Here is a 23698-nt window from a genome sequence, read left to right as displayed (position 1 = left end):
CTTTATAAAGCCACCAGATCTCTTGAGACATATTCAGCATCACAATAACAGCAATGGGAAAGACCCACCACTATGATTCAATTACCTCCAACCAGGTCTGTCCCACAACACATGGGAATTATGGGAGCTAGAATTCAAGATGAGATTTGGGTGGTGACACAGCCAAACCACATCAACCTGACACAGACGCAAATGGTATAAGTCCTTTCTGACATCTAAGATGGCCCGTGGTTCCCCATGGTGTGTCTAAGGAGTCTGGAATTCATTTTATAGGCAGCAGGAATAGGAGATAAACAAATCTGTTAGACCAGAGGAGTGACATGACCAAAGCTGTGTTTTAGAAAACTAAACTTGACAAAACATGTAAGACAATGAAGTGACTGGTTGCAAAGATAGTAATGGAGTCATAGTAGTAGACCGGGGGGTGGCAAGGTGTCACAGAAGACACAGGCCATGATTCAAGTGGCATGTAATAGTACTGACATGAGGCCAGTGATAGTGGGAATGAAAACAAGGTAACATACACTAGGATATCTGCAGGGAGAATTGATAATGGGTAGAGATTTTAACATGGTTTTAACCATCAGCATGATTTTACATTTAATAGGTAGGAATTCTCTCTAACCAGATTTTTCATAAGCTGTTCATTCTTATTCTGAACAAAATAGATATGAGATTTTTTTGTATCTATAAGTTCACTTTATTAGCATAAGATAGAAAGTTATGAATAGGATGACTTTCTATTCACCTTACCTGGATTATAAAATTCAAGGTTGGATTTAAGTCTACCATATGGATAAGGGATCAACTGAGCCCTTAAGTGTCTTTCAGAAGCTCCCACGAAGGACATTAGAAGTTTTGTGAGCATATTGGAAGGCAAACTTGGTGCCTAAGCGTGCATATTCAGCAGACTTGCCTGGATTCTCAGCTCTAGGAGACTAAAATAGATGAAGATGTGCCCCATAGGAACTAATCACACTATTATTCAAATGGAAGTAAAACAGATGCATGGTTTCAATGGCAAAAATGAAGCAAACTTTCCAATATTACAATCGACAGGCTGAGCTCAGGTGGTCCATGGCAGTTCAGAAATAGGAAGGCCCTATTTTGGAATGGGCTTGGTTCCAAGAGCTTTTCCAACTGAGGTTTTTGGAACTGAGCCCCTTCTCCCCTAGAAACAATGTTGGAAATGGTACCTAGGAATAGAGTGCAGCCAGGAGAGGACACAAAAGCCCATCCACCCTACAGTAAGTTTAATTATGGCACTAATGCAGTGTTGGGCCTGGGAAGAGGAGGTCATTCATATCTGCTGATCACAGAGAAAGCAGACACATTTCCTCAGCTGCACTTTTACCTCTTCTAGCAAAATCTAGATCTTGGTAGGAAGAAATAAAAGTCAACTGCCCAAGTCTTTCTCTCTGAGCTGCCTGTCCCACCCTCTCCAACAGTCCTCTCCACAGGTAGCCTGTATTTCTACAGTTCTTGCCACCCCTACACCCTACTCAGATATTCCTGACCTACAAAGTATGTATTATTCTTCTCAATCACCTATTTTCCCAAACCCCCAAAACTCCCAATACTTAGATTTAGTTGCATCACTTACTGTCTCTGTGATTTTGAGAAATTTTAATTACCTAAGCTTCCACCTATAAAACGGGGATACATCTCTAAAAGGTTGATCTGAAAATTAAATGAAAAAAAGCATATATCAAATGTGCCAAATATTAAGTCTGCCATTCCACAGGTTCAAAATTAGCAGGTGTTTTTCAAGCTTTTAAAATAATCTTTATTTTTTAAAAGTAAACTAAAAACACACAAGAAACAAAGAACAAAGTTATCCACAAGCAGTTGTACAGTTTGACATGTCCTTCTAAGTCCTGTGTGTATACAGATTCAATATCCAATTTTATAGGACGGAGATCATACTGTATGTATCATGCTTTTTCACATCATGAATATTTACCAGTTGAAAATACCAATATATAAGTATTTTGATAACCAAGAATACACTACACGAACTCAATCTGTTAGAAATAAAACATGTAACCCCACCTTTCTTGGGACAAAAGTTTCATAGAAGACAAAAATGGCAACAGGCCTCTAGATAAAGGCATTGGTAGAGTTCCAGTTAATATACAGCATTCTCTTAATGCTTAATTTAAAATGAAACATAAAGCAACAGAATATACTAAGTATAATGTTTCTAAGGAAATTATCAGATCTACTACATTAAAATATTAGCAAGAAGGTATGTTTCTATTTAGTTACCTAAGATATTCCTGTAATACAACCAAGAGATGCACCTACCTCAATGGCTAGCATTAAAATGTAAATATGAATACATCTGTATACATCTCTTCCTTTTTACTTCCTTCTGCCCCTCTGCTGCCAACCTAATGAACAAGTCCTGACCTACACTGCTCAGAGGTGGTTTAACAATTCCATGTCCAACATGCATCCTTTTTTTTTAATCAATTATAACCAAAAAAATGTACAAATTGGCTAATTCACTAGCTCTACTTTTTATCATACATTGTTTCCTCAGGACATCTATAAAGCTTAAATATTGCAAAATAATTAAATTGATCCACAATAAACCCAGGCACTTTACTAAAAATGCACATACAGACTTCTAAGGTTATAATCCAAGGCAGTCTTCTATATATGGAGACACTAACAAAAGCCCTTCCCGTCACCCTCTTCCACCATTCTAATGACTAAGTACCGAATGACGTCTAACTCCAAGAGGCAGATTAACAAAGGTCAGTCCCAGAAGACAGGACTTCCTGAAAACTAACAAAAGGACATTTGAAAAGGGATTATTTTACTACCTCTACTTTTAAAAAACTTTTAGCATTAGGACTTATTTATCCTTTAATACACAGCAATATTAATTAAAATTCACATATAGAACAATGATTAGACAATCTGAACTAATCTAACTCACAACCTGTCTCTGCATACTTGCTCTTCCCCCCAACCTGCCACCATCCAATGAACAGTCAGCATACTCTCCAAAACACCAAGCTCAATGACTCTATTTTCAAATGCAACCACTCCTGTGAAATAACAAAAAAATACCTAATGGTTGTTACTTTAGTCTTCTACTTTTAACATGTTGTCGGTGGCTGAAGCCTGTAATCCCAGCACTTTGGGAGGCCGAGGCGGGTGGATCACGAGGTCAAGAGATCGAGACCATCCTGGTCAACATGGTGAAACCCCGTCTCTACTAAAAATACAAAAAATTAGCTGGGCATGGTGGCACGTGCCTGTAATCCCAGCTACTCAGGAGGCTGAGGCAGGAGAATTGCCTGAACCCAGGAGGCGGAGGTTGTGGTGAGCCGAGATTGCGCCATTGCACTCCAGCCTGGGTAACAAGAGCGAAACTCCGTCTCAAAAAAAACAAAAAAAAAACAAAAAAAAAAAACATGTTGTGTGTTTTTAAACATCTTGAAAGGCTAGCTGTTTCAAATAAGTTTTCCACTGTAGAGACCAGATATAAAATAAGAACCCATTTGTCCAGTATGTACACAATATATAAAGAACGGCAAAGTTAAATGGCATGTACATATCATACAGGGCAATGGATAAGCTGAAATGTTCTAGTATGTACTAGCAAAGCAAAACACCCTTTGCAACTTCTTCCCTCCTACCTCCCTCAACCCAACAAACAAGTAGAGAGTTTGTTCACAGAGGTGATTTAACAATTCCACTTCCAGCCCACCCGCCGCACGTACTAAGGAAGGCTCACAGCCCGCTGCGCTCGCTTCGCCGCCCCGCGTCTAGCTAGCCCAGCGTCCGCCGCGCCTCGGCCAAGGCTTCAACAGACCACATCAAAATGCCATCTCAAATGGAACATGCCATGGAAACCATGATGTTTACATTTCACAGATTTGCTGGGGATAAAGGCTACTTAACAAAGGAGGACCTGAGAGTACTCATGGAAAAGGAGTTCCCTGGATTTTTGGAAAATCAAAAAGACCCTCTGGCCGTGGACAAAATAATGAAGGACCTGGACCAGTGCAGAGATGGCAAAGTGGGCTTCCAGAGCTTCTTTTCCCTAATTGCGGGCCTCACCATTGCATGCAATGACTATTTTGTAGTACACATGAAGCAGAAGGGAAAGAAGTAGGCAGAAACGAGGAATTCCCCTGGCCCTGATAACAGTTGTCCCAAAGGGTCACTTAAGGAATCTGCCCCACAGCTTCCCCCATGTAAGGATTTCATGAGCAGATCAGGACCCTTAGCAAGTGTACAAATAAAATCTAACTCCCATTTGATGAGCAGAGAAAGAAAAGTTAAATGCCAGACAAGCTTTTGATTTTTGTATTGTTTGCATCCCCTTGCCCTCAATAAATAAGTTCTTTCTTAGTTCTGAAAAAAAAAAAAAAAAAAAAAAAAAACAATTCCACTTCCAAAGATAGTTATTTCCCATTCATTTTTAAAAGCTATTTACAAAAAGTATTATTCTACTAGTTCCACTTTTAAATATACCAAGCACTTGTAAGTATACGGAAAGAGTAGATATTTCATATAAGAACTATCCAATATGCACACAGCATTGTTGAATAAAATCGCACACACGTAACGATGATTAGAATCTCAGGTGTATTCTAAATATGACCATTTGGGCCTTGAACCATTCCCTCCTTACTTCCTTCCTTCTGCCTTCAATGCAGTTGGTAAGTATAGACATGTATAATGCTTAGAGATGTTTGAACAAATTCATCCTATGATGGAATTTTTTTTTTTTTTTTTTTGAGACGGAGTTTCGCTCTTGTTACCCAGGCTGGAGTGCAATGGCGCGATCTCGGCTCACCGCAACCTCCGCCTCCTGGGTTCAGGCAATTCTCCTGCCTCAGCCTCCTGAGTAGCTGGGATTACAGGCACGTGCCACCATGCCCAGCTAATTTTTTGTATTTTTAGTAGAGACGGGGTTTCACCATGTTGACCAGGATGGTCTCGATCTCTTGACCTCGTGATCCACCCGCCTCAGCCTCCCAAAGTGCTGGGATTACAGGCTTGAGCCACCGCGCCCGGCGGAATTTTTTAAAATGGTTTATCAACTGTTATTTCACATCTTCCATTTAGTAGAAAAGGCCACCCAAAAGTATCATAAATGAATTTTTATAAGTAATAAATAATTACAGAGACTAAAAATAACCTCAAAACTTAGACCAAGGCTAACTGCTGATTTCTACCCTCTGTTTTCAGGCTCAAGAATCCTAGAACTAATTCTAAATTATAAAACTGGAGTCCGTCCCCAGCCAGAGTAGCAGACTTAATGTACCATTAATCTGTTCTGCTCTCAGCCGCTCATTGAAACAGTCACAGTCATTCGATTTTTAAGGAAAAGACAGTACTGCAAAAGTACAATCCAGAGGTCTTTTCATAAAAACCATCCTGTGTGCTCCATCTGCATGTGCAATCTGCTTGTGTATTTTCAGCCAGCTTGCACGGGCAGATTAATGCGTACAATTAGAAAGCAACCTCACAGGCATTCGATAAACTGCCTTCATTATTACACACAGGAGAGTCCCTTTGGATGTCAATAAAAGCCTAGTTTTCTGCCTGTTAGCTAAATAATTGACAACACTAAAAATAATCAGAAGCAAATGAATGAAGTCAGGAACAAGGTGTTAAGAAAGAGCACATAAAGATTCTCATGGTGGTGCCCCAGGTTGCTATCATGAGCTTTTTCTCCTGCAACTTGGATTTACAGTCTGCTCAAGTCCGTGGTTGCCCTTCTTTACAAAAAAAAAAGAAAAAAAAAAAAAAAATAAAAAAAAAAAATCATTCCTGGTCTGCTATGAGTATCAGACATTGCAGCACAGTGAAACTAGCCAAGTATTGACTGGCTTGAAAGAATTTCTTATGTATGTTTCTATTTTGTGTTCCTTTGTTTGACAGTTTCAGGAGAATCTAATATGGGAGGTGGGGGTAGGCAGTCTGGTTGGTCTGGCAAAACCTCTGTGCTGTTAAACATCCAAAGGGCTGGCCAGGTGTGGTGACTCAAGCCTGTAATCCCAGGACTTTGGGAGGCCAAGGCAGGTGGATCATCTGATGTCAGTTCGAGACCTCAGGAGTTTCAGACCAGGCCAATGTGGTGAAACCCCATCTCTACTAAAAATACAAAAATTAGCCACGTTGGGGGCAGGCACCTGTAATCCCAGCTACTCAGGAAGCTGGGGCAGGAGAATCACTTGAACCCAGGAGGCAGAGGTTGCCATGAGCCAAATCATGCCATTGCACTCCAGCCCAGGCAACAGAGTGAGACTCAATCTCAAAAAAAAAAAAAAAAAAAAAAAAATCCAAAGAGCTTTCCTAGACATTTTTCGCACCATAAACTGATTCTAAGAAGATATGATAAGGACTTGCCATATAGAGGATCCATCTTTTCTAAATCTCTTTTATATTTCTAACTAAATAATGGCTGCTTATTTCATGAGCTATTGGTCTTTTAATTTCAAAAGTAATTCAAAACATAATACACTTTCAAAAAAGAACCTCACACATATACCTCTTCTCGTGTTTCTCGATAGGCTTTAAAAATCAATTTGAGATACTTCTCATTTTTAGCCAACCTCCCTTTTTCCTGGTTAACCTGGGACTTTTACAATAAGCAGAAGAAAGAACAAGAGTGAAATGTGCATGTAATTGAATTCAGCTCCACTGATAGTAGGCTGCGTGGCTGAGGGCAAACTAAAAAAGGGTGACTGATCTTCTGTATTTAGTAAAACACAAACTCAAGAAGCTGGAACTACAAAAGAAAGGAGGTTGGGTGTACAACTTCCAATATCTATTAAAACTTCAAGGGTCTCTTACCCTTTACTTTGCCATATTTAGAACTCTCCAGAGAAGGAACCCATTCAACTATCCAGTCCTGTGCCCCAGGCCCCTCACTGCTAAGTAGGTCTTCCCTCATCCCATGTAAAACTAGTATGCCATAGGACATACTAGTTTCACAGGACAATGACATTCATTCTCATTTGTGACTGTAGGCTACTAAAGCCTCCAGCCTAGCCCCTAATTGCTCTCAACTCTTCAGGCTGAGCCTAAAAATAAATTCTCATTCACTCCCTACCCATGAAAGGGGAGACAATGATACATTCACATCCTTCATCAAGTGCCTCCCTCCCACCATATTTCTCTGCAAGACAGACAGTTTCTCCTGGTGCTTTGCTCCTTAGCTTCCCACCAGATCCTCACTCAGATGCCTGCCTTAGAAGAGTGGGGAGAGACAGGCTACAGATTCTGTGATGAAAATGAGAGTGATGCTCCTTTTAGCTAAGGAGGATGACATCACCTATCAACACTTCCATCCTTCCCCAGCCCATCTCCCATCTATTTTCTGGCCTGGGTAGCAGAGGCACAGTACCTAACTTGCTGAGGAGCAAAGCAGAGGGTTGAGAAACGTCTCTTCCATTCCTGCCTCTGAATCTTAAAGCAAGAAGGAGCCGTTTATGATAGAGGCAAGATCATTTTAATGGCATAAGAAATCAGAGAATATTGTGCTTAGAGGAGGAATATGTTGGAGGGTGTCACAAATATGCTTACCCCAATATCTGAGTGATCTTAAATTCTACAAACAAGGGACAACAATGAAGCAAGAGAACACAAGGCAGTCAATGAATATTTCATATGAAAGTGGAGGGCCCATTACTGGTTCTGGTGGGACCAGAAATCCGTGTTCAGCCTCCATAAAATAAAAGTTGTATGATCCTATTCAATAAGGGCCTCTGTAAGAGGGATCATTTCAAGTGCCTATAATGGGCATTTTTATGTCATTTACATATTTTATTTAATTCTTGCAAATGGCATATGAGATAGATATTATCTCTATTTAAGAAAAAAAACACTGACATTCAAAGAGTTTTAGCGGGAGCTAAGACTTTGAACCCAGATCTGCTTGGTTCTATTTCTACCACATTTAGAATTAATGTAGAACCAGAAATAAAATTCTTTGGTTTTGTTTTTTAATCAGTGTGCAGATAACTGGGCTACCAAGAGTTAGGACGTGAACCTATCCTTAAAGCCTACATAACAAAGTAGAGTACATTATAAAGCATGTAATAGGTGCCCTACATCTATTAGCTGCTGTCGTTCACAAATCATACTGCAAATCACCTTGATGTATGACCACCAGTTGAGAGTTTTGCCAATAACTACTAAATGATTTCTTAATTCTTGTCTAGAAAAAAATACAAGTACATAGTAGTCCTCAGTCCATTAGATAAATCCCTGGTCAGTTTAGATTCTGCTTAGGCACTTCAATGCATATACTCCAATCCTTATATTGTTATCTTGGAAGTCAACATAAGCAGACGTACCTTGGATCACCAAAGGATCAAGTCTTCCAAGTTATTTATAATGGGGAATTTCTCAAATGCAGTGTTATTGCTGATCAATTGACTACTAAAGGATACTTTGGTGAGTAGACATGTTGCCCACCTTAGATTCTCACTTACATGGTGACAGAGTTCTATTACATAATTAATATAACAGCCAATGATCCAATACCAGATGTTTTTACAAGTTACCATCACCTGAATTTAAAACCTGTATGAGAATCTGCCTATAAAGGTACAAAGTTCTGAAAACATAAACTTACTATTGCTGATGCTCTCTAAATGCTTCTCTTCTACGGTTTTCTTCAAGCCTTTTTTTCTCCTCCAGTTTGTTGCTCTGAAATAGCAAATATCAAAACAAAACTTATTAAAGATGCTTTAAGCAGAGTCATGATGCTAAAATTACCCAAGGCCCAAATCCCAAGGTTCAAGTGGCTTTGATAGTCTAATACAGTATCCTGCTAGAGGCCCCAAGATGGTATACCCTGTCAGACCTATGGGCACTGCACTGCCAGCCAGGAGCTCCAAGTTCTTTCCATAGCTCCCCTCTCCCGACTTGATTGGTATAATCACAAAACCGGTATTTCCCATTTTTATACTTTAGTTCAAACCATAGCAACATTTATTTTTTAAGCAATGCTTTCAAAATGTTTTCATGAAAACATGAAATTTCCATACCAAGCATGTTAAATTAAAATTATAATAATTGGTTAAATAGCTCATGCAAAATTTATACATACACCCAAATTCTACTAAAGTATTCGGGAAGAGATTTTCAATAAGACAACCCAACTCCCTTCTGACTTAGAATCAGATACTTAAAGCCATTGCGGGACTGAACAGCACATGTCATTTTAAAAAACCCATCCACTTGAATAGAAAATAGTTCCTTTTTTTAATTAGCTGTTTGGAGAGCCTAGAGATAAAGGGCTTCATATTTGATATTACCGTCACCATGGCACTGGCATATTTTAATCCAATTTAAATAACCCAGGAACATTTGCTTTTTGCTCACTGTGACACACTGTCATTTTTTAACTTGCTATGACCTATGAAAAACAAGTAAAATTCCTAGACAACAAAATTTGATGGGGAGTTGAAACACATTCTACAACCCAGGAGGATCATGAAGTTTTAAATGACTCCAAGAGAGACAGTAAGCAGCTGGGTTTGCTTTAATAAAAAATTGAATTTGCCCAGAAGAGGACCTGTGAAAGGGGAATAATGGAAATCATCACTTTCAAGCCCAAATATAAGTCTGGTTCTATCAAACAAAGGAAAACACTGCTTGTATTGTTCATTTCCATGAAAGTCTTCATTCACTCAAAACTAATTACTAGTCCTATTTTGAAAGGCAAAATGAATGATGATTTCGGTTTCAGAAAAAAACTAAAGGAAATTTCCTACAAAGAGAATCAATTATACTGCAAGCAACTGGATTATTAATGAAACACAGAATTCTAGGAGGCAAACTAATGGAAAACTATAAAACCAAATAAACATGCTTCTCGTCTAGGAAAAATTCCTGACTCAAGAGTGCAAAAGCATTCCATTGTTAAGAGTTCCCTGCCTTCCAGGGTAGGGACTGGGGGTTAGTGGTGGATCTAAAAGGGTAAAAGACAGCAAGCAAGCAGTATTCAGAATGCTACCCAGAGAACAGTGAGAAAGCCACAAAAGCAGCTAGAGACAAAAGGCTGGGTTCCCTTAGCAAGGTCAGAAGTTGAGACCATTGGTTTTAACCTTTTCACTAATAGATTCCAACTCACAAACAGTCACACAGTAGCTAAATTTTATCCAACAAAAGTCTGTTTATGGCCGGGTGCAGTAACTCACACCTGTAATACAAGCACTTTGGGAGGCCAAGGTGGGTGGATCACCCAAAGTCAGGCGTTCAAGACCAGCCTGGCCAATATGGTGAAACCTTGTCTCTACTAAAAATACAAAAATTAGGTGAGCATGGTGGCTGGTACCTGTAATCCCAGCTACTAGGGAGGTTGAGGCAACAGAATCATTTGAACCCAGGAAGCAGAGGTTACAGTGAGCCAAGATTGTGCCATTGCACCTCCAGCTTGGGCGACAAGAATGAAACTCCATCTTTAAAAAAAAGTCCGTTTATGCTCAGCAGAAGTTGATAATTTATGGAGAAGTATTTTTGGGGGAAAAAGTAGTAGTAGTAGCAGCAGTAGTATTTCTGGAGTCGTTGAAAAATTGTATTCAATCCCTACTCATATCAAATGCCTGTTACATGCTTGGTACTATGTTCGATCCTGGGAATACAGCTATGAACATAGCAGTGCCCATTCTAGAAAATTTCAGAGCCTAGTTGGGAACACAGACAAGAAAGCAATGATGGCAGTATGCTAAATACGTTAGGAGAGAGCAGCAGTTTGCAAATAGCATAGTAAGAATACAGAGAAAGCACTTACGTGGATTGTCAGAAAATGCTCTCAAAAGTTCCCCAGCCACTTAGTGCCTACTAAGTGTTAGACTCTCTCCTGGGCACGAGAGCCAAGAATTTGAATAACACCGGGAATGTGGTTTCTAACTTCGGGTAGGCTACATGTTACAAGGATGCTAGAGTGCTTCCTTCTATGGAGAGTGGACCCACAGCTTTCTTCATATTTTTCAAAGGGCTGATGACCAAATAAAAGGATAAATACCGTGGGTCTGATCAGAGATAGAAATTCTATATCTAAGCCAATCTTAAGCAAGAGTGTTTCAGGAGAAGGAGAAGGTAGGAGCAGGGTTACTACACTGTATTATATGGGTTGTTCAGCCCAGGGGGTCCCAGCAGGTCGGAGGAGGGTCAGAAAAGAAAAATGGAGCCAGTGTTCAGCTCACCAAGACTTGCACTGCAGTATGTGGCTGCTTTAGCCCAGAGGAAGTGTCTTGTTCTGTGTCTCACAAAGGCACTATCTATCACCAATCTGAGCACCCATAGATTTGACTGCCTGGATGAAGAATTGGTCTCTAATTTGCACAAAGGCAACCATGGGCTGGAGTAACCCTGGACAGGAAAGGGGGCATTCCCAGAACTTACAATTTTCTTTTTTTGAGATGGAGTTTTGCTCTTGTTGCCCAGGCTAGACTGCAATGGTGCCATCTTGGCTCACTGCAACCTCTGCCTCCCAGGTTCAAGCGATTCTCCTGCCTCAGCCTCCCGAGTAGCTGGGATTACAGGCATGCGCCACCACACCCAGCTAATTTTGTATTTTTAGTAGAGATGGGGTTTCTCCTTGTTGGTAGGCTGGTCTCAAACTCCTGACCCCAGGTGATCCACCAGCCTCGGCCTCCCAAAGTGCTGGGATTACAGGCATGAGCCATCGTGCCTGGCCTACAACATTTTTAATGTACAAAGGCACAAGAGAATATGTCAGTTCAGGGAAACCCAAGAAGCTCATGGATAAATTGAACAGTGTTTTTAGAGAGATGAGTAGAAGATAAGACTGAGAAGAAAGAAGGGATAATTATATAGGAATGTATGTGCCCAGTAAAGGAATTTGGACACCATGACCTGCAGTGGTAAGCCATTATTTTATTTTAAGCAGGAAAGGAAGCGGCTCACTCTTATAGCAACATGGAGGTTAAACTGCAGCAAGGGCCACAAATACAAGAGAACCCCAGAGGTGATTCTCACAGTAATCTAGTAATCTCACAGTAATCACAGTAATCTAGGCCATAAATTATGACTCCTAAATTAAGTCAGCAGGTATAGGGGAGAGGAAAGAAATGACAGTCTTGAGAAAAACTTAAGGGACAGAAATAATAGAAAGTCTGACGACACAGATATGAGATGAGTACAAAGGGAGGAAGAGTCTAAGATTACTATCATTTAAGAGCATTCGAATGAACATGAGTTCAATTTTGAATTTATTGGATTTGAGGTAAACTTGTAGCATATTTAGGGAGAAATATCAAGCATGCAATAAAATATATGGTTCTGGAATTTAGAAATATGGTCTGGCCTAAAGATATGAACTGCAGAAATCAGCCCAAACAATAACTAGATCCTTAAATGCAGAAGTTTTCACCTAAGGAGAGGGGGCCTAGGCCCAGAAGTATTAGAGGACACCATGGGATGGGATCTGGTGAGCATCAATAGCGGAAAAACAAGTCAAAGACAAGGATCCCAGAGAAGTTCAGAAGGGCGGAATTTGAAGGACAGAGTATGTAATAGTTAATTTTAATTTTATTTATAGATTTATTTGATATAGGATCTGCTCTGTGCAGTGTGGTGGTGCCATCTCGGCTCACTGCAACCTCCACCTCCCAGGTTCAAGTGTTCTCATGCCTCAGCCTCTTGAGTAGCTGGGATTACAGGTGCATACCACCACACCTGGCTAATATTTGTGTTTTTGTAGAGATGGGCTCACCGTGTTTCTCAGGCTGGCATTGAACTCCTCGGCTCAAGCAGTTGACCCATCTTGGCCTCCCAAAGTGCTGAGATTATAGGCATGAGCTAGCACACCCAACCTTAACATTTAATTTTACACAGAGTAAAATAAGTGAGGAATTTAAAAACCTTTACCAGACTATTTTCTTTCTTTTTAAGAGATGGGGACTCACCATGTTACCCAAGCTGGTCCCAAAGTCCTGGTCTCAAGCAATCTTTCCTTCTTGGCCTCCCAGTATCCTGGGATTACAGGGATGAACCACTCTGCCCAGTTTCCATTAAGAACACCATTGGTAGGCCAGGTGAGGTGGCTGATGCCTGTAATCCCAGCATTCTGGGAGGCCGAGGTGGGTGGGTCACTTGAGGTCAGGAGTTCAAGACCAGCCTGGCAACATGGCGAAACTCTGTCTCTACTAAAAATAACAAAAATTAGCTGGGCTTGGTGGCAGGTGCCTGTAATCCCAATGACTCAGGAGGTTGAGGCAGGAGAATCTCTTGATCCCAGGAGAAGGAGGTTGCAGTGAGCCCAGATCATGACATTGCACTCCAGCCTGGGCAACAGGAGCAAAACTCCATCTTAAAAAAAAAAAAAAAAAAAAAAAAGAACACCACTGATGATCTTAGGTAGATTAGAACCAGAGAAGTATTAGAAAGAAAAGCCAAACTTAGTCCATCAACAAATGAGGAATCAGAGAAAGAAAGGAATCAGAGAAGGTAAATTCTTAAGCTAGGTGAGCCATGCATCCCCTGGGGAACATTTTTTAAAAATAGAGATTCTTTAGTTCTGGTGATTGTCAGAGAGTCAGTCTGCGGACTGACATTTGGGAACCAAATGTGGTAGAGGAGTCTTTCAAGAAGTTTGAACCATGATGCTTGGGATAGAGGAGTTGAAAGCAGACCACCATACAGAAAATTTGTTTTTAAGATGAGATATTTGAGTAAGATTAAATCCCTAGGGAAACAAAAATAAACAATAAAACAAGAAAGTGAAAGGAGAAAGGGAACTTAACTGATGGAGAAGTAAGGTCCCTGGGGAGACAGGAGGGAAGATGAGATGGTAAACACAGGTGGAAGAGAACCCATGTTAGCAGTGAGGAAAGGAGCCTTCTGATTCCTCCTGAGATACAACAGGGGTAGGTGCAGCAAAGGGAGAGTAAGAGAAAAATGAAGATACTTAAAGCCAGTGACCTTTATTTCCTATGAAGTGAGAGATGAGGTCACGTGCTACAAATGAAAGGAAAGTATCAGAAGAATATAAAGCCAGTAAGGATTTTGGTAATTGGGGTTAGCCCTAAAATGCAAATTTAAAAAAAAAATGCTGGGCATTAGGCATTGGGAAAGATCCAGCTGAAATGAAATCTCAGAAATGCAGTGTGACAAAAGAAAACCCAAAAGTCACATGTGTTTTTCTCTCCAGCAACCTCATTCATGTGGGTTTAGCAGAAATGAACATTGAACCCATCCAGTTCATGCATAAAAATAATACGCGCTATGCCCCTCTTCCAAGAGGGTGATATAATAGACTCCGCTAAGACAGTGTTAAAGCACTTCTTTACATTTATAATTAGGTTAGGGTACCTTTACTGAGTGCTTACAAAGTGCTAGGTATTATACTATGGGCTCTTCATATATTGCATCCTCTAGTCCTACCAGTCTCATTATATTATTATTATATCCATTTACAAATAAGGTAAGTGAAGCACAGAGAAGCTATCAGCCTACACTCTTAGTACCACATCTTTATTTCAGAGACATTAACATTAACAACATTACGGGATTAATTAGTGAGACCCTATTTCAAGAACCAAAGGCTTAATGCCTCTACCAATTCATCTACAAAGAAATGCATCATATAGGAACCACATTTCTTGGAAACACTGATAGTCCCTGAAAGTTTTCAGAAATGGAAATGTCTCCCAGTTTATATAAACAACATTGAAATAATTTCCTCAATGTTGAGTTTACCCCTAAAATTATCCTTAAACTGTTAGCCCTTGCTACTACTTACTTCCTAGAAATAAGAAAGCAACAAGTGTGATTCCTTAACATGTACATGTATACATCTCTGCAACTAATATGCATAACTTACATTCTACCAGTTATTTTCTACTTCACTGTACAGCATTAAAACTATACTTCTCAGTGACTGCATAAAACACTGCAACTTCCAGTGCTTCAAATGATTTTAGCAGCCATAGCTTACTGGAAAGAGCAAGAAAAGGTGTTGGAAGCCACTCAGATCATTAACTCGTTTCTTGAGTTCTCTGAGGGTACAATACCAAAAGGTTGGGGAATCAGATGAAGTACAGTTGGTCCTTCTCATCTGTGAGTTCTGTATCTGCTGACTCAACCAACTTCAGATAGAAAATATTCAGGGGATGATGAATAGATGATTGAATCTAAACTGAATATGTAAGACTATTTTCTTGTCATTATTCCCTAAACAATACAGTGTAACAACTGTTTACATGGCATTTGCATCATATGAGGTATGATAAATAACCTAGAGATGACTTAAAGCATCAGGAGGATGCAAACACCACTCCATAAAGGATGGCTGTATTTGAAAACTATATAATACTGTATATTATCTCAAACATGTGTAGATCAAAGGCAGAATAAGATGAGCCTAGGGAGCAGAGAGAGTCTTTAAAATGGATTTAGAAGATTTTCATATTTTAGGTTTGTGGGTATTATGAAAGTATGAGAAAATCAAATTATTATTTATCAATGTGATTATGAGGGAAAAATGTGATTTACTCCCACAGCACTAAATCTGGGTGAAATACTTGCTGTGGGGAGTTAGGAAAATCTATTTATGCTGAAAGAACCAGTGGCAAAACACTTGCATCTGGTAGACTGCTTTTTACTTTAAGTGAGTTTCCTTTAATGTTTTAATGTCTTAGAGACATTGTCTCTACTTTATAGATTTCTTGGAAAAGAAATGAATACATCGTTATAAAACCATGAGTAGTATTAGTTTCCTATTGCTGCTGTAAATAATTACCACAAAGTTAACAGCTTAAAACAATACAGATTTATTATCTTACAGCTCTGGAGGTCAGAAGTACAAAATGGGTCTCAATGGGCTAAAATCAAGGTGGAAGGAAGGCTGTGTTCCTTCTGTAGGCTGGAAGGAAAATAATTCGTTTCCTGGTCTTTTCCAGCTTCAAAGGCCGCCCACATCCCTGGGCTAATGGCCCCTTCCTGCATCTTCAAAGCCAGCAGTGGTGGGCTAAATCATTTTCCTGTTGCCATCTCTTCTTTCTCTATCTCCCTCTTCCAATTTTAAGGGCCCCTGTGATTATATTGGGCACCTGGATATTGCAGGATATGCTTTCTATTTTAAGGTCAGTTGATTAGCAACCCTAATTCCACCTGTGACCTTAATCCCCTTACCCATGTGAGGAAACATGTTCCTAGATTCCAAGGATAAAACACGGACGTCTTGAGGTGGAGCATTATTCTGCCCACCACATGAACTATAACCTATTTTTAAATCAATAAATATCAAACACACAATAGGCCAGCTATTTCCCCAAATCTTTGCCCTCCCTAGCCCTTTGAGACTTGGCTTTGGAATGTGGAGGGGGTGGGCGGTAAGAAAATACCTTTTTCATTTAGTGCTCAGTGGTGGTGTGCTGGTCAACATTTAACAATCAGGTCTAGAAGGGAGGAGGATGAGGAGGAGGGAAAATTTATCTGTAGCACTTACTGATTTCCACAGCACAAATATTTTCCACCACGGTCAGTTTCAAGCTGCCAACACGAAGTCAAGTAGCTTAAAAAAAAATCCTGAAAATTTGACAATCTATTCTCACAGTATAAGCCAGTACAAGGAAGCCGCAGCACAGCACTAGACTTTTGTATACCATGACAGACTATAGCTTAGGGAATGCAAGTTACATTCCCGAACTGAATACAATTGAAGTATACCAAATGCTCTCTCCAAATTTCCCCTTTTACCCGTAGGATTAACTCTTCCTGGACCTCATCGACATGACTGGATACTAAAGAGCTGGTCGATTTTCACATCTTTCTGTCTATTAAAGATCAAAATACACCCACAAATGCTGGCAAGGAATCCAGTCTACTCTTCTCTCACTACATGCTCCACACAGAGATGATGAACAATCAGAATGAGACCCAATGTCCCCTGGTGACTTCTTCTGGGAAAGGAGAAAATGAAGGGCAGAAGGGGAGCAGTGGCCAGTCGGGGCAAGACCAGAGACAAAGCTAGAGGCTCTTGGGCAGCAATAGGCTGCTTGGATTCTATTTGACTCAGAGTTTCTGGGCAGCAGCCATTTGCCTAGGGAGGAGGGCAGTGTGTTTGCAGGCTGACGTCCATGTGTGTGTTTGCTGTGCATTTTAAAAATTAAGTGCTCCATAAGCACAGCCATCATCACTTCCCTTGGCCATTGCCACACTGGCAGTGTGAAATATGTCATTTCTAGATGGCTAATGTTCATTTTTCTTATCCGACACAAGCTACTAACTAGGCTCACATTTAACATGAAAAGCTACAGATTTATCTACGATGGGAAATGCTAGGATCATGGTGGCAGTGCAGGCCAATCAGCCAGAGAAATCGCGTCTGTGGAAGGACAAGGATGGGTCACTCCTTCTTTTGCAAGGTCGTTTAAATTAATGCTCCTCAAGCTTTTATGTGAACAGGAATTATCTGGGAGCTTGTTAAAATGCAGATTCTGATTCAGTAGGTCTGACGTGGAGCTCGAGATTCTGCTCTTTTAACAAACTCACAGATGATACCAATGTTGCTTGTTCAAGGGGTGTATTTTCAATGGGAAGGGTCTGCAGATCATCTCTGTCTCCCCATCTCTCACTTTCTGGCAAATTTATGGCAATAGAATTACAGTTATCACATTAGGAAAGAGAAAAACACTACTGTTAGACAATGTTAAAACGGTTTCGGCCAGACACAGTGACTCATTCCTGTAATACTGACACTTTGGGAGGCCGAGGCAGGTGGATCCCTTGAGCCCAGGAGTTCGAGACCAGCCTGGGCAACATGGTAAAACCCCATCTCTACAAAAAATAAAAAAAGCTATGGTGGTGTTCACCTATAGTCCCAGCTACTCAGGAGGCTGAGGTGGGAGGATTACCTGAATCCAGAAAATTGAAGCTGCTGTGATTACACCACTGCACTCCAGCCTGGGCAACAGAGTGAGACCCAGTCTCAAAAAAAAAAAAAAAAAAAAAAAAAGGAAAGAAAACAGTTTCAACCACAAACATTTATGAATAATATACATTATTGATCCATGAAGAAATTAGCTGTAAATGACCCACAAGCCAGCCAATCATGGGTATTAAATGACAATAAATGACCTTTAGGACAACAGGTTGCAATACAATGATGATTAAAGGTCTGCAAGCCTCTTAACTCTGCTCCTGGTGATGACTTAATGATTTTCTTTGTTCTACCTGAAATACAGACTATGCACTGTAAAGGGAGTGCCTCCTCTAAAATTGCAAGACCTAAGCATGAATCTTCCTTTGAAGGAAAAATGGAAGAAAAAACACTGGATGAGAAAAGGAGAGTGGGGAATAGAAACATAGAGAGAAATACAGGTAAATTTTTTAAGTTGCTGTAATAAAAATTTTCTACAATGAAACCATAATTGTTGATCAGTCAGAAATGGATTGCCAAGTCAAACTTTATAAAGTTCCTATGCTCTTTTTATACTTCCAGCATTTTATTTCGGTTCCTCGTTTGCAAATCCAGTCTTATCTCCATCCACAAAGCCCACATCTCTACAGCAACAGGGTGTCCTTGAGCTTGGGAGAAGAAAGGTTGGGTGCTTCAGAAAAAGTTGGGGGCCTACACAAGGTCACACTGCACAACAGACACCTTCCAAGGAGGATTAGTCTGCTCCCAGCCAGGATGCGTTTCCTTGACTTAAGGCTGCAGCAAGTGTCATGCATGGTGGTCAGTTTCATGAGCCAGCCTTGTTCCCAAACCTCCAAGATTTAAATCTATTACAGGTTAGGAATTTGTGGAAAATGAGAGTAGTAGGAAGAAGGAAGGAGGTGTGTGGCCAGAACACCGCTACCTTTTTTTTTTTTCTTTTTCTCTAGCAGATAAACATTTTTAAGAGACTTTTTCCCCCAAGCCCCAGAAAGAGTATCAAAACTAACACATCACTTTGAGGTTTAGTATAGATCATGTCACTAATAAGGAAATGCAAATATAGGCTTTTTCTTTTATCAATGAGAGGCATGCTTACCTACTTCACACCCAGTCTGGAAAATTCAATGTTTGGATGTAAGTACAGCAGCATATACCACGGGCCGTCATCATTACTAGCTGCTTTGCCTTCTGGATAAATATATGGTTACTACTTTCATCACTCCCCTAAGGAATGAGACAGTGTGGTGACAAAGACGCGCAGCTCTGAGGCCAGTCTGCCTGGATGTGAATCTCAGTTCTTCTTACTGGTTGATATGATTTGGCTGTGTCCCCACCCAAATCTCACCTGGAATTGTAATAATTCCCACGTGTTGAGGGTGGGGCCAGGTGGAGATAATTGAAGCATGGGGTGGTTTCCCTCATAATGTTATTGTGGTAGTGAAAAAGTCTAACAAGGTCCGATAGGTTTATAAAGGGGATTTCCCCTCACAAGCTCTCTTGCTGTCTTGCTGGCTGCCATGTAAGACAGGACTTTGCTCCTCATTCACCTTTAGCCATGATTGTGAGGACTCCCCAGCCATGTGGAACTCTGAGTTAGCTAAGCCTCTTTCTTTTATAAATTACCCAGTCTTTATTAGCAGTGTGAGAACAGACTAATACACAGGTTGAGGAGCCCCAACCAGTAGGCAAATTACCCAGCCCCAGTTGCAAAATTGGGTAATAAGGGGAACAGGTTCTTCACAGGGTTACTGTGAGGGTTAACTGAGTTGATATACGGACAGTGTCTAGAAGACAACCTGGCATATTCTAAGCCCTCAGCAAACGTGAGCTAATGCACCTCCTCCTTACCTTCTCTCTCTGAATTGCCTTCATTTTTTGGAGTTCAGCTTCTTCAGCTTCCTTCTTGATTCTTACAGATTCTTCTCTTTTTAGCTAAATTATATTGAAATTACAGAGAGCGAAAACAGTTACCATTTTTCAGTCTGAACTGTGGAACACAAAATTATGATGAAAGGCAAATTGCAGTATTGTTTGTGCTATACCTCACCATGATTATAGGTTGTTACTTCAAGCTACTTGGATCACAGAGACTGGCCGGGCTACGTCTTCTGTCTGTGAAATTTCTGTCTTTGTGTTTCTTCCTTAGTCTCTCTCTTTCTCAATGTTTCTGTCTCTATATGTGTGTGTGTGTGTGGTATGTGTGTGTATGTGTGTATGTGTGTGTGTGTGTGTGTGTGTATGTGTGTGTGTATATTGGGGAGGGAAAAGGGAAAATAATTTTTCCTGATTACAAAACTCAGTGTTCATTGTAAAAATCACTGAGTATCTTAAATCTTTTCTGTACTGCTTCCACAATTGGCCTGTGGTAAATAAATTCACATTCTTAGAACCAAAATATTCCAGACATAATAGACTTTAAACTATAGTTAAAATATAGTCAAACTAGAAAAAGAAGTCCTTTAATTGAGGGTCATGCTGAGTGATAAAGGGCTTAGATAAGAATTGAAGGTATCCATCTCTTAACTTCTTACTTCCTGATATCTTTGATTTTGAAAGCTGCCTTTTGCAATTGGTTGGAAGGTTTTATGCTTTTGGTAAAGTTACTGTGTTATTTCATGGTTACTTGAAAGAGCTGGTACTCATATTCCTTACCAAAATTGAACCAAAGAAGATGAATTCTGACCTTTTGCTGGTACTTAGATTGCATCAGCTGGAGTTGCTGTTTCTGTCTGACTTCAGTTTCTGACTGGCTTCCACCTTAGGAAAAAAAAATTCACATAGGTGAAACATAAATATTAAGCTGAAATGTCAGCCATCAAGGACTAATTAATACATAATAAAGTTATAACATGAGTTTTGTTAATATTCTCATGCTCTTGGAAATAAGAACATAACCTGTTTTTCTAATAAGACCTTAAATAAGGGGAATACTTAGAAAAGAGAGCTGGACAGAAAGAGGAGGCCATATTTTTAAAACAAAAGAACACCTCTAAGGTTTTTCAATCATGTAGGTATTCAGCTTTTTCACTTGGATTGAAATCACACCTAAAGGTCTGCACTAAACAGAAGAAACAGTTCCTGTCTAGAAAACTATAGAATATTCCTCCTTCTTGATTATGACCATGACTGAACCTAATAAAGATGGTGACCAAAGGTGCTTCTATTGCTTTTTGTCTTCTAACTCTATTGCCTTGCATTCAGGCAACAAGGCTCTGGAAGCTCTCAGAGGTCTTGCCACTAGACAAGTATTTAATCTTTACAACTCAGTTTCTAAAAATACAATGGGAAAATGAGAATAGTCTAGTTAGTAACTGATCAATCCAATCTATTTATTGTTCTTTCTTCATATAGTCAAACTAAAAATATGGATGTTAAATTATTTACTTGCTCTCTTTTATATATACATATTTTTAAAATCAGATATTAAACTGATAAGAACAGATACTAGATCTTAGCCAAAAGGCCGAGAAGCAATATTGCTCTCTCTTAAACCTAAAAGAATTTGGGGCCAGAAATCCTGGCAGCTTGACAATCATCTAAGAATTGTCCTTTAGGGAATTCTCAGTGTTTATGCAAGCTTGGTGTGCATATTATAGAGGTTCCTTTGAAATAATTCTCTGGTGTTTTGGTCACTAAAAGTGTCAGCTTTCTGAAAGATTCACTCTCACAGAAGATGCATTAAAACAATTTGTGTTCACTATAGATCTTATAATTGAACTGAGAAAGATACCATAGGGACTTTTCTTCTGAGATTCAAAAGATATATAAGGGCTGTTTGATGTGGGCCCTTCGATTGCTATTGTGGGGGGTGGGGAATATTTCTTTCAAAACAGTGAGGAATGTTGACGCTTTTCATAATGTTACAGCACCTTTTAGCATCTCCTGCAACAATTCCAATATTTTAAGGGGTAGAGAAATAGAGGAGTTGAAAATTAGAAGAAATGTAGAGAGCCAGATGTCTAAACATTTAAAAATTTTGTTCAAAACTCATCTCAAAGTTTAATACAATTTAGAATTTTCTTTTCTACCCCCAAGCCCCTCCCACACACACACGCCTTACTATCCCTAGATAATGCATGTAACAGGAATTTGAAATAAGAATCCTGGTCACTCTACTGTTTGAGAAAAACCAAAAGCTTTAATTTTTTACATCATCCAAAAAGCCTGGGAAAAACCAGTCTCATATAGCCAATCTCAGGACCAGGTTAGAAGAGATTACAGCTGTTTTCTCATTGTACCCTTCAAGTCTGGTTCATTTGCACCAAGGAAACACTTGAGATAAGCCCTTTTAATGAAATACAGTGGAATGATGATAATATTACTATTACTTCCTCTCATTAAATAATTTCCAAATTAGATTATTTTTACCTATGTTCTTGGGGGTGGGGAGGGAACTCTAAAACAATCACAACAGTAAGTGGCCCCTAACACAAGACAGGCTTCTATTAACTAAATCTGTGGACACTGTGTGTCCAACCCTTTAAATTTTCAGCTGCTGCTAGAAGAAAAAAGGTAAAGAAAAGATGTGAATGATTCCCATTAGGTGGCATCCCCGCTGAATGATTCAAACACCAGCAAAGGCAGCCCAGGCAATTCATCACACTGGCAGCACCTGCTCCAGAGGCCCAGAGGTCTCTATCTGTAGAATAAAAACACAGGTGATGTTTCTCTTATACCCACCACCAGGTCTCCAGCTCACTCTCATCTTGCTCTTGGAACTGACTCTCCACACCTTTTCTTCACATTAACATTTAACTGCCATGATTAATATGCTTGTGCTAGCATTTACTCCCGTCCTGACTAGTGCTATGCCAGGGCATATGCAGCACCCCAGGTAAGCTTTCTTCAGAGTCAGTCATCTAAGAGGCTCTAAATTATTTGGCAATTAAGCCATCACTTTGTTCCCATAGAACGTGGCATTACAGGTTTGCTACTTACAGAAAATCAGAAATATATGTATCTTCATTAAATGCATTCCACCCAAGCAGCACAATGACCAAACAATCTACAATGGACACTCACAAACAGACATCTGCAAGCTGTTAACAGGATCATCCATAGGTGACCCCGCCCTCCCACATTCAGGCAGCGTGCTTGCTTACCTAGCCGCCTGGGCACCAGGTGAACTGGTTTAGCTCTGTTCTGCTCCTTCCATTTCTCTAGGTTGGCCAGCTCCTGCTCCGCAACTAAGCAGGTGAGAAACATCAAATTGTCAATTACTAGACTTCTGAAAGAAAAACAGTCCCTTCGAACCATAAGAAACAACTATTAGAAGGCAATTAAGCAACAATTAGAAGGCAATCCATGTTCACTACATGGGAGCCTGAGTGAACAAGGCTTCCAGGACAGGAACACAATATTCAGCCCTGATGCCTGTGGGTCACCCTCGGCCTGTGGCACATTCTTACCAAGAGTCCGCACAGAGGGTTCAAATTTGAAAAACCACCTGGGCTCCTACTAAAACAAAAAATGTATAGATTTTCCTACCATTCTGGCATTCTTAAAACTCTATATCAAGTTAATTTTTAAAGTTTCCTATAGACAATGCGTGCACAACTAGAATATTTTCATGTCAAGAATTTTCCAGGCCGGGCGCGGTGGCTCACGCCTGTAATCCCAGCACTTTGGGAGGCCGAGGCGGGTGGATCACGAGGCCAAGAGATCGAGACCATCCTGGTCAACATGGTGAAACCCCGTCTCTACTAAAAATACAAAAAATTAGCTGGGCATGGTGGCGCGTGCCTGTAGTGCCGGCTACTCGGGAGGCTGAGGCAGGAGAATTGCCTGAACCCAGGAGGCGGAGGTTGC

The 23698-nt window shown here is 40.1% G+C and overlaps 1 protein-coding gene and 2 pseudogenes across 3 annotated transcripts in view; 1 reads left to right on the top strand and 2 right to left on the bottom strand.

The window, feature by feature from the left end:
• EPSTI1 (epithelial stromal interaction 1) overlaps window positions 1-23247 on the bottom strand; it is a 78054-nt gene extending 54807 nt beyond the window's left edge. Inside the window, exons 1-4 of one of the 2 annotated variants that reach the window (XM_032294776.1) lie at window positions 22993-23247; window positions 20574-20647; window positions 19739-19822; window positions 8612-8685 (exon numbers count right to left, since the gene is read on the bottom strand). In XM_032294776.1, coding sequence (XP_032150667.1) covers window positions 8612-8685; window positions 19739-19822; window positions 20574-20647; window positions 22993-23146 — 386 coding nt within the window. In that variant the 5' untranslated portion in view covers window positions 23147-23247. The remainder of the gene's footprint in view (window positions 1-8611; window positions 8686-19738; window positions 19823-20573; window positions 20648-22992) is intronic. The other variant, XM_032294775.1, reaches the window with a different exon arrangement.
• Window positions 3719-4377, top strand: LOC116562484 (annotated as a pseudogene). Its single transcript, XR_004273968.1, has one exon. The product of XR_004273968.1 is annotated as a protein S100-A10 pseudogene (transcript).
• LOC116562546 lies at window positions 21257-21365 on the bottom strand (annotated as a pseudogene).
• Window positions 23248-23698: the final 451 nt, after the last annotated feature.

The sequence above is a fragment of the Sapajus apella genome, unplaced genomic scaffold (genome assembly GCF_009761245.1).
Source record: "Sapajus apella isolate SASKATOON/1434 unplaced genomic scaffold, GSC_monkey_1.0 scaffold32, whole genome shotgun sequence".
Taxonomy (NCBI): Eukaryota; Metazoa; Chordata; class Mammalia; order Primates; family Cebidae; genus Sapajus; species Sapajus apella.
The sequence above is the reverse complement of the archived record's forward strand: the minus strand, read 5'-3'. Positions and strand labels throughout refer to the sequence as shown.